Consider the following 19,445-nt stretch of genomic DNA (forward strand, 5'->3'; position numbering starts at 1 on the left):
TAACTTAGATTCCACTTGGACTAATTGTTTTAAAGACCTTTTTTTATAGCCGCAATTGATGATTGTATACCCAAAGCTAAAAGCAACCTCGCAGAAAATCAATCGGGATAATAAATGAAATTATTAAAATGTCTCGTAAAAAGAGCCGCCTTTATCGAGATGCAAAGAAACATTTGAATAATAAATGTATTAAGTGGAAAAAATTGGAGAAAGTTTAGTAACGCATTGCGTAAAACTAATAGAAAAAGTCTCATTATGATTACCTACCTCCACAATCTTAGTTTAGGTTCTAAATCTAATCCGAAATCCGGTTTTGGTCATATGTTAAGAAAAAACGAAAATGTGTTACAGAAAGAAAGTATTGTTTAAGCGGCAATATCATAGATTCAGATATAAATGCTACTAAAGCATTTTCGACATATTTTCAGTCTAATTTTACTGCCCTGTTATCTTTAGATAGTAATACATCCCCTGGGCCCTACGGGATTATCCCTATGATGTTGAGTATGGCTGCACCTGTTATATCCCCAATTTTGCTTAGAATTGTTCAAATGTTCCTTGACCAATGTTGTGCCAATTTTGAAATCTGGTAGTAGAAATGATATAAGTAGGCTAATTATAATCACTTAATATCACTTTGTTCAGTTGTTGGTAAAGTTCTAGAACGTATTGTGGCTGATAATTTTTTATTTCATCTTCAATGTAATGCGTTTGTTAGTCATGTACAGCACGGGTTCTATCCTGGAAGATCTTGTCTTGTAACACAAGCTTCATCATCCATATACCACGAATGGTCCAAGATATTAGATGGTACAAACCCACCAGTCTTCGATGCTGTTTTCCTTGATTGGGAAAAGTATTTGAACGTGTGAGTCACCTTAAACTATTACGTAAGCTCCACAATTGTGGTCTATGTGGTCCAATTTTGAAATGGATGGGCTTCTTTCTTACTGATCGTTGCCAATAGATTGTCCTCAATGTACTAATATCTGACTACCGTACGCCTGTTGTGTCAGGTGTACCTCAAGGGTCGGTACTTGGTCCATTACTTTTCAACTCGTTCGTTTTTTACCTCCCTATGTCTCAAATTAGACAATCAGTGCCAAAGATACGGTATAGTGTTTAGGCCAATTAGATATGAAAATGATGCGATATTACTTAAAAGATCTAGATAACATCGATGAATGGTGTCAAAATAACATGATGAGACTTACTGCTAAAAAATTCAAAGTTATCCATATTACTCGCAAACCTAATTCCAATCATACTTGTTATCATATTCACCTTAATGTCATTTAAGCAATTACCTCCTAAATATATATTTTGTGTCCTGAGTGGCGAGTACACGAATAGTCAAACAGAAATCATCATTGGATGGAAATGTCATTTATTAAAATAAATGACGATGATAAACTCATGCTATAAGTAAACGTATCGGCCGTGCTATTACACAATAAAATATAAACACGGCCGGCCCTAAATCGTATGACCAATTAAGGAAACAGTATATATAATCATAGTTAATCCGAATTACATACGTTTATCTAAGACTGTATAATAATCACCTAAAATTCGTACTACAAATATAAATAGTATTTAGAAATCCAAATAAATTCATATAAAGTACATACATTCGTATTAAAACCTATAGGTATTAAATGGATCAATGTTTTGCTAAAACTTATACAAGAATTATTTACTATATCTACAAATAACAATTATAGTATTGATACAAGTGGGCATACATTTATTGTAATACAATTAATTCATCGTAATAATCCTATATATTATATTCCTATAACCCCAGCATGTCGTTTCAATCCGCTTAAGTCTGGGTAACCGCGCCCAAAAATCCATCTCGATGGGTTACCGCCCAGAGGGTGGGCTAGGGCACTCGGATGATTGTGCGCAATGTTTGGTGAGGGTGGATTTAAAAGTTTGTGATGGTATTGTCAAAGTGGTGATGTTACAATTCATTAACCACTAACGTAACAGAATGAATTTTTTAAATACCGTACAACAACGAACAACTCGTAGTGAATGAACACCAGCGTCTTCTCCATTGTTTGGCATTAATTCATTTGATGAAAAGAAGATTTATATACAATTAAATGAAAGTTTTAAAATCTCAATAACTGAACTTTAGCTTGGCCTCGGGAATCGTAATGGACAAAATAAAAAGTTTGTGATGGTATTGTCAAAGTCGTCAAGCTTAATTAACCACTAACGTAACAAAATTTAACCACAAATATAGCAACACTGGACAATGTTCAGATAGTTCGAAAAAAAAAAAATATTCTGTATTTTTGTTGAAATAATCTTTGACTGTGTTTAACTAATTCAGTCTTAATACTTCTTCTTTCTTTCTTACAAACTGTACTAAATCTTTCACATGAACGCTGAACTTGACTTTTTAACTTGTTTTAAGTGTTTGTCTGTGGGATTGTCCATCCATTAATTCTTTCTTCAATTTTCATTTTGAACAAGTACTGTATGACAAATAAATTCTTTACATTCCACATGAAATTTCGATTTATGATTATTGATATTGAACCTAGTTCCGTGTCTATGATTGTCTCCTTCTGTTATTTAATTTTTCATTTTAAACATTTGGACTTAGGGTAATTTTAATGAAACATGATATTAAAATATCAAATGTATTCTGAAAAAAATGTTATCTGGTTAAGTTTCAAAATAGTATTATACAGTAAAAAACATTTAACGTAGCAAGTGAGTACTTGTTAATTAGTTTATCGGAAGTTTGTGATACAATGTTCAAAATGTTGAAATAAAGCTTTGATGGAACTTTCGTTTTCTGTAAATTTACAATATTTTTTATATTATTACCCTACGTCCAAAGATTAAAAATGAGAAGGATGGATGGACAGTCAGATCATAGACACGAAAATAGGTTCTATATCAATAAAGTTGAGGACATAAATCCAACTTTCATGTTGAAAGTAAATAACGTCCTACAGTTAAAAAAAAATAGAATTGTCAAATGATAATTTTGTTTTAAACTAGGCTAAATTCAACTTTATAGGCCTATCTATCAATAAACCCAAAAGTTAACAGGAAAATTATGTTCAAATAATTTCAAAATTTAATAAAAGAAAATAATTGAGAATATCAATATGTTCTACTGTTGTTACGTGAGTGGTTACATTTTGTTACGTTAGTGTGCATGCCATTCTGCAGACTTGCAATAATTCATAGCCCATATTCATTCACGGACCAAATATTTGGAACGTGCTCTATAAAACCAATAAATGAAAATCCCACTAAAGAAAAGTTATTGAGTACGTACTAAGAAAGTTGTGGGGGGTGGGGGTGATAAACAAACACATTAGGCCTTATAAGCCTACCGAGTCGCTCATGATCGGTATAGTGCTTCCGGAGGACAAACAGGGTTGATCCTGTCTTATGTCCTTTATACCTCACATTATAACGATGCTCAACAGGAGGCAAATGATCTGGGCACAGGTAAGTTTAATCATTCATTTGTATGTCATCTGCAAGGCAATTATTTTTTCAAAAACAGACGCCAGCTCGTAAGACCAGACGCGAAACAAACCCCCACTGAGAACCTATATCATTCTATAAAGAGACGTTTTAATTTGTCTATATTCCACTTTTTAAAATGTTTGTAAAATGTTTTATCATAAAAATAACGAATGGGTCAACCAACTAAGAAAATAATTATATTAAAAAGCATGCATGTTTAAACACTGATTCCACATTGTTAAACGGGTGCGCATTTCTTGGAACCCGATTTTTATATCCTAATGCAAAAAGTAATTACAAATTAGTGAATTAGCAGTTCGGAAACATGAGGAGTCATTATCAATGTAAAGTTGCACGGATAGCTAGCAGCACAGGACAGATTCAATAACGCTAATCCAGTGCACGTGAACATTATGCTTTTTTTTTTATTACGAGTTGTCTAACGCTAATCCTCGGCCTACCTACCAGTTCAGACACAAACATTATGTACGCCGCTTCATAACGCAACTTTAACGCCGCGAGTCTGTATATTTTTAGAGATATGTATCCCTCGGATGATATATTGTTTTGTTTTGTTTTTTGGGGCTGAAAAAACTGCGCACAGACGATTGAATGCAGTGCGAGATGCGTTCAAGGGTACATGGCTCGGTATGCAACAATAGGCCGTATTGGTCACGAACCCACATGCGAGCACTTTGCACGTACCAACAACGGAGGTCCTAACGGATATACCAACAAAGATACTGTAGAATACTGGAACAAAGTTAAGAAATGTCTTGACGATTAACCCCAAAAAGGTCAAGTCGATAAAATTAATTTGATTTTGAATTTGTCTTTCGATCCAATTTTGTTCAAAAGGGAATACTGTGACATTAAATGGTATATTCAACCAAAACATTTAAAACAATTATTTTTTTTAGAGGAACCATTGTTAACCTTCTTTCGGAAAGAAACAAAAATTGATAATAATTTGTTCAGGCTGTGGTAACATTTCTTCGTCCGCTAAGTTGCAGCTGGTAAAATTGTGCCAAAAAAATAAGTTTGCTAGATTTGATAAAAAATTGTTTAAAAAAAACACAACCAGTATGTAAAAATCAATCGTTGAATTTATTCAAGCATTTGACAAAATATGAGACATAAACATTGTTGATAACATAAACTACAGTATAAATAATTCTTGTTTCAAAATCAATTGTTCAAGTAATATTGACTGGTAAAAAATAGTTCATTTTAGCTGCACTTGATTAGTGTTTGTAGCATAAAAACACTGAGAGGAACCTGTGGAGTTTAGTAGTGGAAACAGGATCAATGGTGTCAGATGCAATTATGTCATCTTCATCATTTTCTTCAACACTTCCATTGCTGGCATTACTTGCATCATTTGCACTGTTATCTGTATGCTCGGCCACTGTGGCAGTTTCATGGCGTCTGGTGTTACGGAAGCGTTGTCGAAGTTCACGGAAGAGACGTCGAAAAAATCTTGTTTGTGGTACATTATCTGCAGATTCCTGGTTATCAGTTGCCTTGTCAATGCGGTCTTTTGCATCACTGTTTTCCATGGCGGTACTACTATAAGTAACGACATTGACCCTGTATGCGATGATGTTGGGGACGTACTCCTTGACATAATTTGGGTCAATCGTGAAGGTAGTGGAGTCATCGATGAATGCAGTCTTTACAAGAAAACAAAAGAAATGGTTAAAGTTATCTTAATCGCCATAATTACTAGTTTTCTAATTCTGATTGGAAGGAACAGATTGATCATTTAGTTATTTCAATGCACTATAATTATTTATAATAGGTCTAAATGTTTATAATTAAACTGTACAGCGGTAGGTAACCTAATCATGCTGTACCTGCATAGGGTTCTGAGTCATCATAGATGTACCGGCTCCTGTTTCGGTGTTGGAAAGTTTAGTTTTAGGAAGAAACAAGGTGTCCACACATCTGGTTCTTGCAATTTTGCTCTGCCTTTTCTTTGACCTCAGGCCGACTGCAGGTGTGTTCTTATGGTGCAGAGCACGCTTAATCTTTGACATGACTACCAAATTGACACCGTCTCCATGTTCCTGTACCTTTCCACGAAGTCTAAGTACTGTTTTTAGTTCTTTAATAACAGGCCAATATGGGTCGCTGACAGTGTTTTTTATGGTTCGAACGGCATTTTCGTTGGTGATGATATTAACGCTGTATGTGATAATATCAGAGACATACTCCTTCACAGCAATAATACTGAACTCATTCATATTGTGATGATCAGTCTTTAAAAATACACACAAATAAAAATAAAGTTAGAATATAATGAGTATTGGGCTTCTAATTATGACGATGGTATTCTCTTCTCTTGTGTTTGAATTAATGAATACTTTGTTATAGTATACTTCTGATGAATACACTTCTTATAGTCAACGGTGAATCAACCTTACAAATTAAAAACATAACATATACCTTTGCATTTAACTTAGAACATTCAACCTCTGACTGCACTGTCAAGTCACTAACATCGACGTCGCCTTGTTCCTGTGCTTTTATACGGAACATTGCTTTCAATTCTTGGATAACAGGCCAAAAGGTTTCCTTGAGAACTTTGTCTGTAAATGAAAATGTTTTACTGTGATGATCGGCAATAAAATACAAAGAGACTACCTACTACTAGGCCACCCGATAATTTCGATAATGATAAAGACTACTTCTTTCTTTTAATACGGTTTTTGATGATTTTTTCACTCACCAGTATTTGTTGTCACTTGCTTCATTGTTTGTTTTATAATTTATTTGATAATAATATTTAATAATCGAAAAATTTCGGATTTTATCGCCAAGAAATTTCATACACAGTTGATGTATCAAGCTGTAGATGATTTGTGTTGATATGTTGCCATGCTGTTGTGCTGGATACCTAGCGCGCAAAATTCTACCTCACAACGATAAACGCACTGTCACGCGCATTGGGCTGCTACGTCACTCAGTTGCAAACATTAAGGTCATCGTTGAAAAAAAAGATAACTACCCAGTTTGTTAATGGCAGCGAAGAGTGCTGTATCTTCTCATATCACAGGAAAATTTAGTAATACCATGTCATTTATATCACATGTGGTGCATGTATTATGTAAAGTTAAGTTAAGGGTTAGGTTACTACTAGATACAAGTGAAACACATGTGATATTGTGTTACCAAATATTCCTATATGGTGGAAATAGATACAGTACCGAGAATCAGCTGCCATTGTTAGGATGAGGTGCTTTTTCTTAATTAACATAAAATAAATTTGTTTTTAGTTAGTCGCGTGCAACGCGACTCTACGCGACTCGGTTGGTTGGTCGGTCGGTTGTTTAGTTGGTCGGTCGGTCGCTCAGTCTGTAAACACTAATTTGAGCACGCGACTGCAGCCATGTATATGGCCTTTTTGTAGTAGTAGTGTTAGTAGTCTGTCTTTGATGACCCATACCCGCATTGAGTGGTAGGCCTACTAAATTATCGGTACAATCAAATTAAACATCCAAAAATGAATATAAATATTGATCATATCGTTAATGAAGCACATCATTATTGTTTTTTATACAATTTAGTTAACTTCAACACCCTAAACCACCCAAAAAGTGAATATAATAATGTATGTATAAATCATATTGTTAATAACGTACAGCATTATTGGTTTCTTTTTTCTTAAAAATAAACAACCGTAGAGGTCCTAAACCATCCAAAAAAGGTGTATAATACAGTAGTGTATATAGATACTACAGTAAATAAAGTACCTTCAAAGCTCAGGTACAGGCATGAATTTTAAATAATAATATCTGGTTAATTGTACATAAATCAAATATTTGTAACAGAAATCATAACGAAAAAACATGAATTTCTCTTAATAGGCCTATAGTCAAATAAAAAATTTGGCAAAATTCTGCAATTAAAACCAGGAAGACTTTTTTTTCGTTTTTTTAGTTTAACCTAATGTAATTAACATGTCTAGTGACTCCCTAGAAGGTGAAAAAAGATTGTGGATATACGGTGGATAATTTTTGCTATAGTATGAAAATAAAAATCTGAAGTTGAATAAAACTACCAGAAATGTAAAATTTTAGTTATATTTCCTATATTTAGTCATCTGATAAAATTTTTTATCACACCGTTTATTTTTCATAGCTTTTTATAATGCCTCTCTATTTACAAAATCTGTGTACAAAACAATAGAGATTTTACTGTGTAATTTGAACTAACCCCCCACTGATAAGAAAGTGCATATTTTCAACAAGCTTGTGAAAACACAAATAAAATCCCAAAAATTATGAAACATAGGGGAAACTAAAGATCGATAATTATTGGAATGTATGATGAATAGAAATTGTTTGCCCGCACCTGGCCTTTAAGTCCAAAAGTGTGAACAGTGTAACAATCATATTGTTGATAAGGTACAACCATATTGTTTTTTACAATTAAAACCCATCCAAAAGCGTGAAAATAATAGTGTATAATCATGTTAATAAAGAACAGCAGGTGTTTTTTAACCATAGAACACCGAAAACATTCTTAACCATCTAAAATAAAAATGTAGGTGTATATAGATCATTTTGTTAATACAGTGCAACATTATAGTACTTTTTAAAAAATAATAATTATTCAAATCCATCTAAACAAGGCCATATACATGGACGCAGTCGCGTGCTCAAGTTAGTGTTTACCGACCAACAGACTGACTGACCGACCAACCGACCGACATAGTGAGCTGTAGAGTGCATAATAATCTTAAAGTGTGAAGTGTATAAATCATATTGTTGATAAAATGGTACAATCATATATTGTTTTTTACAATTAAAAAAAAAACATCCAAAATAATGAATATTGTTAAAAATATAGATAAATTCAATATATAACAGAGCCAAAGTTGTTTTTAAATACGTCTTTATTTCATGTACTGTTGTTCGGAATGCAAGTCTCCAAGTTGGTAAGGTTAAATGTTATAACTGACTATAAGTATAAGTAATATGATCTTTGATAAGATGCCAACATCACAATTACGATTAATTCTCAAACCAACATTTACAAAATTACGTCATTGGTCACCAAAAAGATGCCACGGAAATTTAGAACGTCCTAGTGTAGTGTAGTATTCAAATGAACATCTACCCAATTTATAGCCTAGATTTGAAGAATTACAAAAGTAATTAGGCCTACTTAATTAAAGATTTGTTAAAAAAAAGTAATTCAGATACAGTAACAAGTATATGTCTACTTAAATTGTTGAATAAAGGTAATAGTTTCCGTAATATTAGATGGAAGGAACGCGGAAGAAGAGTTGACATGTATGTTTTACCCAATAAGCAAGCTACAAAAATATAACCCGCCCACATTGTACACATTAGAAAGATTGAATTACTTATTCAAGAGTTAGTTGCTTTTGACATAGTGAAGAACACATTACTGTAAGTGTATTTTGTGAATTAGTCAACAATCCTCCTCAAAGATGATTCCAATGCGAAAGCCTGTTTACCTTATGTTATATGCCATAATTCTGCAAAACACATTTGCATGTATTGTAAATCCGCGGTATCCTGATCCAACCATTAGACCGACAGACCCGGTTCCAACAACCGGTAAGATTTTTGTTTTTAACTTTCTAGATGATATTTGTTAAAATGTTTGAATCATTATAAAAATTTGTAATTATGTGTAAAATTGATCATGTGATTTGTCTGAATCAAAATGTCCTTTCCTTTTATTATTACAGTATTTAAATAACACTGTTTAAATCATTGATCAAAAAATGATAGGAATGAATATTTAAATTTGAAATGTTAGCCACAAAAAAATAATGTACGTGTCTCAATATCAAGTGTTTTAAAACCAATTTACAGCAGCACAAGTTCAAAAGACCTTGAATTTTCGACACGGTTACGTGTCTTCATCAGGAAGACTCCTATGTGTTATGTAAGTTTGTTTAAAAAACACATTATATTTACATACCATGAGCACGTATGCATTTTCGTTATTAGTATATCAATATCTGTATTGGCATATACTATGTTGATATAAAATTTAGCTAATCAATCACCATGAAAACATGATTTCTTGAACATTATGTTATAATGAGAGAAAGAAAATGTAAGCAGGATTAAATAACAATACTGTTATAATAATAGCTACTGTATTAATAATTTATATAATTTACGGTAACTGATTTAAATTATCCTATAAATTAACTATCTTTAATGTTCTACTTAACTTATTCCTGTTTGCTTTACCCAAGCAAAGTTAGTACATATAGTTACATTTATTTTTGTATAATTAATTATAAGGTATAGATGATTGAACAACAAGCTTGATAATTTCAGAACAATTAATTCATGCAATTAATAAATATCAAGTCAAGTTTCAGAAATTTAAACAATAAAGAAATGTAGGCTCGAAAGTATGAGGAAGTAAAAATAATTATTAGAAAACATGTTAAAATTGGATACAGCACTTTAAAGTGCAATAAAATACTTTTAAAAACACTAAATTTGAAAAAAAAAGAAGCTTTTTGCATCAATCATCTTCTTGACAATGTTTTCAATGAATTAAGCATGTCCTTTTCGTTCCATGCCTGGTCATTTTTTTATTTTCCATCACGTTTTCAGTTGCAGAAACCGGCGGCGTTCCAGATAACTGTATGAAGTGTATTTGCCAAGTCGAGTCGAACTGTGCGATTCCCAATCCAGTTTGCAAGGATGACGTCGGCTCGTTGTCTTGTGGCCCTTACCAAATTAAAGAAGCTTATTATCAAGATGCTCAGCGGGAAGGAGATAACCTAGGCACAGGTAGGCCTAAGTGAAATTTTAATAATACAATTGTATGTCATCTCAAATTTGTGTGCCTAATTATAATACTCAAGGGCGCATCATTTTTTTTATATATGAACCTATGTTTATTCTAATTGAAGAGACGTTTAATTTTGTCCATATATCCCACGTAAATGAGCTGTCATATTTTTTTAACCGAGTATTATGACGGCTTTTACATTAAAATTATATTAAAAAGCATGTTTACAAACCGATTCACAATTTAAATGGATATTCGTTCTTGGATCACACGATTTATTTATAATGCAAAAAGTAAAAAAAAAATCGGATGAAATAATTTTCTTTTCTTTTTTTCTTTTTAGACTGGAAAAGCTGCACAAAGACGTTTGAATGTAGTGAGCGATGCGTTCAAGGGTACATGGCTCGTTATGCAATTGAACGCCGTATTGGTCACGATCCTACATGCGAGGACTTTGCACGTATCCACAACGGAGGCCCTAACGGATATAATAAAGAAAGCACTAAAGGATACTGGAAGAAAGTCAATAAATGTCTTAATAATTAACTCCAAGAAGGTCAAATCGTACATGAATGATTTTAATGGAATCTAGCCACACATCAGTTAGGCCTAGGCCTATCCATTAAAAAACGATCGCGCGTAGGCCTATGTCAATTTTGTTTAATATATATTAAAGCAAATATATAAAATAGTTTCTAGGAAATCCGGGGTTTAAAATGTCTTGCACATTTTTTTTCTTTTTAATTTTTGAAAGCAACAGAAGTGTTGTTAATGTTATTGAATAAAGATAACAAAGCAGGCTCGTCTGCTCAGTTTATATACAATGTAAGGGCATATAGCGACCTGCAAGTAATTTTGCAAATCACGATTAGTCAACTCATTATTGCTTTGCGTCCAAGTGAATTTTAACCAAGCTTTAATTGCAAGTTATGTTTCATCAGATAAACATTAATTTTAATTAATTGTTAGTAAAGTGAATAAAATCTAATAAAGCAATACAGTTTTGTTTAAATAAATGTGTTGCATGTTAATTGCACCCTTCTTCAGCCAAACACATGACAATCTAAACTATGTATTGCTATATAAACGTGGGGAAAGGATTGGTTTTGGAATTTTGGAAACACCTAGAATATTGGATCAAAACAAAAATTATTAACCTGAAAAAAATGTAATTTGATGTAAAAAAATAGTCACATAAATGATAAAAGGGGTATACAGACGTACACAACTGCAGCAAGTCAATCGAATCGGTGGTAATCGGTAAGAAGTTCTTTAAAAAGCAGTGTATCTGATCTGATTTATTAACCTTATTTATGTAAATACACAAGATTCACAAAATACAGAACAATAAGCTTACAGTAAAAGTAAGTCACGCATTTAAGATGTTTTTGAGATCGCATCAGACAAGGACTTCAACAGTACTTATATAGGATCATTGCATGCAGAGAGGCGCATTCGGCTTTACCACCTGGGAAAGGGACATCATAGGCCTACGTCTCTTCTAGAAACATTATTCAGAAAGTATGATAAAGAATTGTGGACTATTACAAAGCAGTTGACCAAGTGGGAATATCCTTTGTGACCTAGGGACTCCTCTCCATTGGTTGATTAAAACCAATGTCAGAGACAGTGATCATAGTGGTAGATGAGAAGAGACTGAATGCATTTCACTTTGAGGTGTGGGACAAGATTGGTTGTTCATGCCCCTTCTATTTAATGCAATATGAGAATAGGAGAGAAGATAATGAAGGAGTTGGAGAAAACCCTCAAGGAAGAACAAGCTGTTTAAAATCTTTATGCGAACACGTATACAAATAATCCAGTGTGACTGAACACCTTAGAAAATCAAGACTAGAAAAGCTCAAAGACATAACATATACTGTTCATGGTAATGACAATGTTAGGATCGATTGAACTAAGTGATCTTCTTAAATCACCACCAGAAGCTGCTGTAATGACATCAAATGTTTTATAACATTTTCAATAAAAACATTATTTATTGGGAGAGTTGTTCTTTATTGTTTAAAAATAGGCGGCGCTGTTGGATTTCACGTTCAGAATCATAGCTCTAGTAATGGCCTGAAATGTTTTTTTTTTCGTACGCGAGAAGAATTTTTTTTTGTACACGAAAATTAAGGTACTATACAGATCGCTAAATAGTGCGTACTATTGCACGCCATGTGACCCACAATCGTCCAATCAAATGACAGGAATTATTTAGGTGTTGTAATAATATTAATGATATAACACACACACACTTGTCTAATTTATGGTCATTTTGAAAAAAAACTTTAAAAATGTATATTTTGTTGTCTTAGTTAATTAAAAGGCCCCAAAATATGTACGTCTAAATAGCCTAAATATTGTTGGTATTATTTTAAAGTTGTTTTTACCAAAAATTGATGTTCTAACATGACTGTTGTCAAAAACAATGTTTCAAGTGGGCCAATCAATATTTTAAAAAAAAGTTAAGTAAAGGGATCATCTCAAAAGAGTAGATCAATACATTGAAATAATAATACCAAATTGTTCTTTTCTTATACTAATTTCATTTATGACTCAAAGTGGTTGACTGTTCTATTGAACATGGTATCTGTAGAGTCAGAGCTATATAATATAAATAATAATGGCTCTGTGTAGAGTCAGATAAAAAAGAGTTTCGACAATGCGTTCACAGATTTTAGAAAGTCACGTGGTGTGCACACCGGCCATTTTTGTGTCCAAAACTATGCTTATGTAGTAGAGTATGGAGTCGAGTCATTTTTAATATGGCTCTGTTGTCTAGAGTCAGAGCCATATATGAAGAGTAAATACGACATTGGATTATAGTCACGTGATATGCAGATCAAAATGTGTCAAACGTGTCTGCATTAATGCATGTAAAGTATAGGAGCAACAAAATACTTTCAACTTTTTCTTATATTTAAAAAAATGTAATTGCACATTTTACGATGAAATATCGATGTGCACAGCGTACCGAAGTACTTGCGGCAAAGAATATTGCGTGCGCGTGTGCTAGTACATTATAAAGTTCGATTGATTGGTTTTGGAACGAAACATCCCATAACTACGTCATATTAATAACAATTATGTAATATTTTCAATTCATAATGCATGCTTTGATGACTAAATAAAATAATAAAGTTTTGTGGATATTTTGTTAATATACTGAAAGGGGTATGAACAATATTTAAAATAATAATGGCAAATTATTACAAATGAACGAGTCTCTGAATTTTAATAACGCTGGCGGCGCAGTTTGTTCAAAAACACACAGAGCCATATACTGCATAAAAAGAGGGGTGAATTTGTGTGTTTTTTGTATTGGTTCATGCTTTGATGTATCCTAACTTCCATAGGCCCTAGCATTTATTTTTTTGTTGTTATAAAAAAAATATATATATGTTACCATTATCAATATCAATACCATTAATAAAATTAATTACTAAATAAAAACGGAATCTAAGCGTTATTTCGTTCATAGACAACAAAATCTAAAAATAATGCATGAACTATAGGAAAACGCTGTACAAAAGAGACACGCGCGCCCTCAGCGTGCAAATTCTTTGACACAAAAATGGCTTCCAATCTTCAATGTCGTAACTCTTTATATTACCTCTTTTTATGCATATATAACAGGTATATAAAATATACCAAATTGGCTAGTTGAGAATTCTCAACTATTACCGCAGTACGCCTGTAACGACGAAGCCTACCGGTATAATGGGATAGGCTGATTTCCTTGTTAACTTAAGGGGTCATTTAATTACTGAATTATGATTGGTAGTAAAGGAAATTTACTGGAATCCTATTGGATGGAGGTGGTAGTAGGACCATGTCCATCCCATTGCAGTAATAAAGTTGAGCCACCTGCGACCATTACAATGTCCTACCATGCTAATGTAGGAGTGGGGAAATGTTATGCTTACTACTGTTTCTTTTAATAATTTAGTACAATTAATAAGAATAAAGAATACACTTAACAATATACAACAAATAACATTAATGTACGATGTAGTTTAACACTGTTCTCAACTAAAGTCATTTTGGTATACTTGAGCACATTGATAAAGAATAGGATAAACTTAACAATATACAACAAATAACATTAATGTACGATCCCGTTTAACACTGTTCTCAACTATAGTCATTTTGGTATACTTGAGCACGGTGATAAAGAATAGGATAAACTTAACAATATACAACAACAATGTACGATCCCGTTTAACACTGTTCTCAACTATAGTCATTTTGGTATACTTGAGCACAGTGATAGAATAGGATAAACTTAACAATATACAACAAAAAACATTAATGTACGATCCAGTTTAACACTGTTCTCAACTATAGTCATTTTGGTATACTTGAGAACAGTTATAAAGAATAGGATAAACTTAACAATATACAACAAAAAACATTAATGTACGATCCCGTTTAACACTGTTCTCAACTATAGTCATTTTGGTATACTTGAGCACAGTGATAAAGAATAGGATAAACTTAGCAATATACAACAAAAAACATTAATGTACGATCCAGTTTAACACTGTTCTCAACTATAGTCATTTTGGTATACTTGAGAACAGTTATAAAGAATAGGATAAACTTAACAATATACAACAAAAAACATTAATGTACGATCCCGTTTAACACTGTTCTCAACTATAGTCATTTTGGTATACTTGAGCACAGTGATAAAGAATAGGATAAACTTAGCAATATACAACAAAAAACATTAATGTACGATCCAGTTTAACACTGTTCTCAACTATAGTCATTTTGGTATACTTGAGAACAGTGATAAAGAATAGGATAAACTTAACAATATACTACAAAAAACATTAATGTACGATCCCGTTTAACACTGTTCTCAACTATAGTCATTTTGGTATACTTGAGCACAGTGATAAAGAATAGGATAAACTTAATAATATACAACAAATAACATTAATGTACGATCCAGTTTACCACTGTTCTCAACTATAGTCATTTTGGTATACTTGAGGACAGTGATAAAGAATAGGATAAACTTAAAAATATACAACAAAAACCATTAATGTACGATCCAGTTTAACACTGTTCTCGACTATAGTCATTTTGGTATACTTGAGCACAGTGATAAAGAATAGGATAAACTTAAAAATATACAACAAAAAACATTAATGTACGATCCAGTTTAACACTGTTCTCAACTATAGTCATTTTGGTATACTTGAGCACAGTGATAAAGAATAGGATAAACTTAACAATATACAACAAAAAACATTATTGTACGATCCAGTTTAACTCTGTTCTCAACTATAGTCATTTTGGTATACTTGAGAACAGTGATAAAGAATAGGATAAACTTAACAATATACAACAAAAAACGTACATTAATGTACGATCCCGTTTAACACTGTTCTCGACTATAGTCATTTTGGTATACTTGAGCACAGTGATAAAGAATAGGATAAACTTAAAAATATACAACAAAAAACATTAATGTACGATCCAGTTTAACACTGTTCTCAACTATAGTCATTTTGGTATACTTGAGCACAGTGATAAAGAATAGGATAAACTTAACAATATACAACAAAAAACATTAATGTACGATCCAGTTTAACACTGTTCTCAACTATAGTCATTTTGGTATACTTGAGAACAGTTATAAAGAATAGGATAAACTTAACAATATACAACAAAAAACATTAATGTACGATCCCGTTTAACACTGTTCTCAACTATAGTCATTTTGGTATACTTGAGCACAGTGATAAAGAATAGGATAAACTTAGCAATATACAACAAAAAACATTAATGTACGATCCAGTTTAACACTGTTCTCAACTATAGTCATTTTGGTATACTTGAGAACAGTTATAAAGAATAGGATAAACTTAACAATATACAACAAAAAACATTAATGTACGATCCCGTTTAACACTGTTCTCAACTATAGTCATTTTGGTATACTTGAGCACAGTGATAAAGAATAGGATAAACTTAGCAATATACAACAAAAAACATTAATGTACGATCCAGTTTACCACTGTTCTCAACTATAGTCATTTTGGTATACTTGAGCACAGTGATAAAGAATAGGATAAACTTAAAAATATACAACAAAAACCATTAATGTACGATCCAGTTTAACACTGTTCTCAACTATAGTTATTTTGGTATACTTGAGAACAGTGATAAAGAATAGGATAAACTTAACAATATACAACAAAAAACATTATTGTACGATCCAGTTTAACTCTGTTCTCAACTATAGTCATTTTGGTATACTTGAGAACAGTGATAAAGAATAGGATAAACTTAACAATATACAACAAAAAACGTACATTAATGTACGATCCCGTTTAACACTGTTCTCGACTATAGTCATTTTGGTATACTTGAGCACAGTGATAAAGAATAGGATAAACTTAAAAATATACAACAAAAAACATTAATGTACGAGCCAGTTTAACACTGTTCTCAACTATAGTCATTTTGGTATACTTGAGCACAGTGATAAAGAATAGGATAAACTTAACAATATACAACAAAAAACATTAATGTACGATCCAGTTTAACACTGTTCTCAACTATAGTCATTTTGGTATACTTGAGAACAGTTATAAAGAATAAGATAAACTTAACAATATACAACAAAAAACATTAATGTACGATCCCGTTTAACACTGTTCTCAACTATAGTCATTTTGGTATACTTGAGCACAGTGATAAAGAATAGGATAAACTTAGCAATATACAACAAAAAACATTAATGTACGATCCAGTTTAACACTGTTCTCAACTATAGTCATTTTGGTATACTTGAGAACAGTGATAAAGAATAGGATAAACTTAACAATATACTACAAAAAACATTAATGTACGATCCCGTTTAACACTGTTCTCAACTATAGTCATTTTGGTATACTTGAGCACAGTGATAAAGAATAGGATAAACTTAATAATATACAACAAATAACATTAATGTACGATCCAGTTTACCACTGTTCTCAACTATAGTCATTTTGGTATACTTGAGCACAGTGATAAAGAATAGGATAAACTTAAAAATATACAACAAAAAACATTAATGTACGATCCAGTTTAACACTGTTCTCAACTATAGTTATTTTGGTATACTTGAGAACAGTGATAAAGAATAGGATAAACTTAACAATATACAACAAAAAACATTATTGTACGATCCAGTTTAACTCTGTTCTCAACTATAGTCATTTTGGTATACTTGAGAACAGTGATAAAGAATAGGATAAACTTAACAATATACAACAAAAAACGTACATTAATGTACGATCCCGTTTAACACTGTTCTCGACTATAGTCATTTTGGTATACTTGAGCACAGTGATAAAGAATAGGATAAACTTAAAAATATACAACAAAAAACATTAATGTACGATCCAGTTTAACACTGTTCTCAACTATAGTTATTTTGGTATACTTGAGAACAGTGATAAAGAATAGGATAAACTTAACAATATACAACAAAAAACATTAATGTACGATCCAGTTTAACTCTGTTCTCAACTATAGTCATTTTGGTATACTTGAGAACAGTGATAAAGAATAGGATAAACTTAACAATATACAACAAAAAACGTACATTAATGTACGATCCCGTTTAACACTGTTCTCGACTATAGTCATTTTGGTATACTTGAGCACAGTGATAAAGAATAGGATAAACTTAATAATATACAACAAATAACATTAATGTACGATCCAGTTTACCACTGTTCTCAACTATAGTCATTTTGGTATACTTGAGCACAGTGATAAAGAATAGGATAAACTTAATAATATACAACAAATAACATTAATGTACGATCCCGTTTACCACTGTTCTCAACTATAGTCATTTTGGTATACTTGAGCACAATATACAACAAATAACATTAATGTACACCATTCTGTTTAACACTGTTCTCAACTATAGTCATGTTCATATACTTGAGCACAGTGATAATATGAAAAACATAATAACACTATAATATTTGTAGATGAATGACGCGGACACGTACATATGTTCATAAGTAATTGATATAAATTGACTTTTATAAGTGGAATTAACACAAATGATTGTAGATAAATATGACGTGAATTGCACGTACATAATGTTGATGAGTAGGCCTATATTGATATAATTGACTTCGAATAGTGAAATAACACTGATTTGTAGATGAATATGACGTGGACAAGTACATTTATTGATGAGTATATTGATAAATCGACTTTTAAAAGTGAAATAACACTAATATTTATAGATGAATATGACGTGGACACGTACATATGTTGATGAGTATATTGATATAAATCGACTTTTAAAAGAGGAATTAACACTATTGATTGTTGACGTGAATTGCACGTACATAATGTTGATGAGTGTATTGATATAAATCGACTAAACGTTAAATAACACTATCTTGTACAAGTACCCTCACTTGCACTGATGAAGGGCTAGTGTTGCCCGAAAACTCTGCTAACTTTTCTGGCTGTTTTACTTTATCGTTTTGATTTAGCTTTTCGCTTCTTTTTTTGTATCTCCATTGAGACCACAGCATTATTATTATTTCAGTATTTTGCCTTTGGATTTACTAATATTAAAAGTGAAATAACACTAATGACTGTAGATGATATGACATTTATGTTGATGTATATAGTTTTGTATATATAATATGCACACGTACATACGTTGATAGGTATTGATATAAATAGATTTTTAAAAGTACGGTAATAGACACTTTATTTGTAGATGAATACGACATGGACAAGTTGCAATAAATTCTATCGTTATATCGTATGTTGATGAGTATTGATATAAATCGACTTTTTTAAAGTGGAATAACACTAAAATGTATAGATGGATATGGCCTCAACAAGTATTGTATTAAGCGGTACTGTATATTGATAGACTTCATACCTGTAATGTCAATGAAATCTGTTTGTAAAGGAGGCATGAAAAATCTAAACGCATAGCCAGGGGAGGGGTTGGAGTTTCGAACAAACTTCCCTGTGCCCGTCCTACGGTTTTTATGAACTTTTTAGTAGCGTGCAATTCAAACGCGACTCTACAGCTCACTATGTCGATCGGTCGGTCGGTAAACACCAACTCAAATTTGAGCACGCGACTGCAGCCA

General features: G+C 32.1%; 2 protein-coding genes across 2 annotated transcripts; one reads left to right on the forward strand and one right to left on the reverse strand.

Annotated features, from left to right (window-relative positions):
* Nucleotides 1–4,654: 4,654 nt before the first annotated feature.
* LOC140044022 (uncharacterized) lies at nt 4,655–6,045 on the reverse strand. Its single transcript, XM_072088504.1, has 3 exons — nt 5,953–6,045; nt 5,361–5,765; nt 4,655–5,177 (listed from the first exon to the last, which is right to left on the reverse strand). The coding sequence occupies exons 1-3, from the start codon at nt 6,043–6,045 to the stop codon at nt 4,749–4,751; spliced, it is 927 nt and encodes a 308-aa protein (XP_071944605.1). The 3' UTR covers nt 4,655–4,748.
* A 2,798-nt stretch (nt 6,046–8,843) lies between these two features.
* LOC140044854 (lysozyme-like) lies at nt 8,844–11,299 on the forward strand. The gene is made up of 3 exons (XM_072089540.1): nt 8,844–9,095; nt 10,119–10,298; nt 10,643–11,299. The coding sequence occupies exons 1-3, from the start codon at nt 8,966–8,968 to the stop codon at nt 10,843–10,845; spliced, it is 513 nt and encodes a 170-aa protein (XP_071945641.1). The 5' UTR covers nt 8,844–8,965; the 3' UTR covers nt 10,846–11,299.
* The last annotated feature ends 8,146 nt before the right edge of the window (nt 11,300–19,445 follow it).

This window comes from Antedon mediterranea, chromosome 3 (genome assembly GCF_964355755.1).
Source record: "Antedon mediterranea chromosome 3, ecAntMedi1.1, whole genome shotgun sequence".
Lineage (NCBI taxonomy): Eukaryota > Metazoa > Echinodermata > Crinoidea > Comatulida > Antedonidae > Antedon > Antedon mediterranea.

Excerpts from the sequence above, each read along its gene's own strand:
- LOC140044854 (XM_072089540.1), top strand. The coding sequence starts at position 8,966 with ATGATTCCAATGCGAAAGCCTGTTTACCTTATGTTATATGCCATAATT. Across the intron at positions 9,096-10,118 it reads AGACCCGGTTCCAACAACCG|TTGCAGAAACCGGCGGCGTT; the intron begins GTAAGATTTTTG and ends TCACGTTTTCAG. Across the intron at positions 10,299-10,642 it reads AGGAGATAACCTAGGCACAG|ACTGGAAAAGCTGCACAAAG; the intron begins GTAGGCCTAAGT and ends TTTTCTTTTTAG.
- LOC140044022 (XM_072088504.1), bottom strand. The coding sequence starts at position 6,045 with ATGTTCCGTATAAAAGCACAGGAACAAGGCGACGTCGATGTTAGTGAC. Across the intron at positions 5,766-5,952 it reads GTTCTAAGTTAAATGCAAAG|ACTGATCATCACAATATGAA; the intron begins GTATATGTTATG and ends GTATTTTTAAAG. Across the intron at positions 5,178-5,360 it reads TGACTCAGAACCCTATGCAG|ACTGCATTCATCGATGACTC; the intron begins GTACAGCATGAT and ends TTTCTTGTAAAG.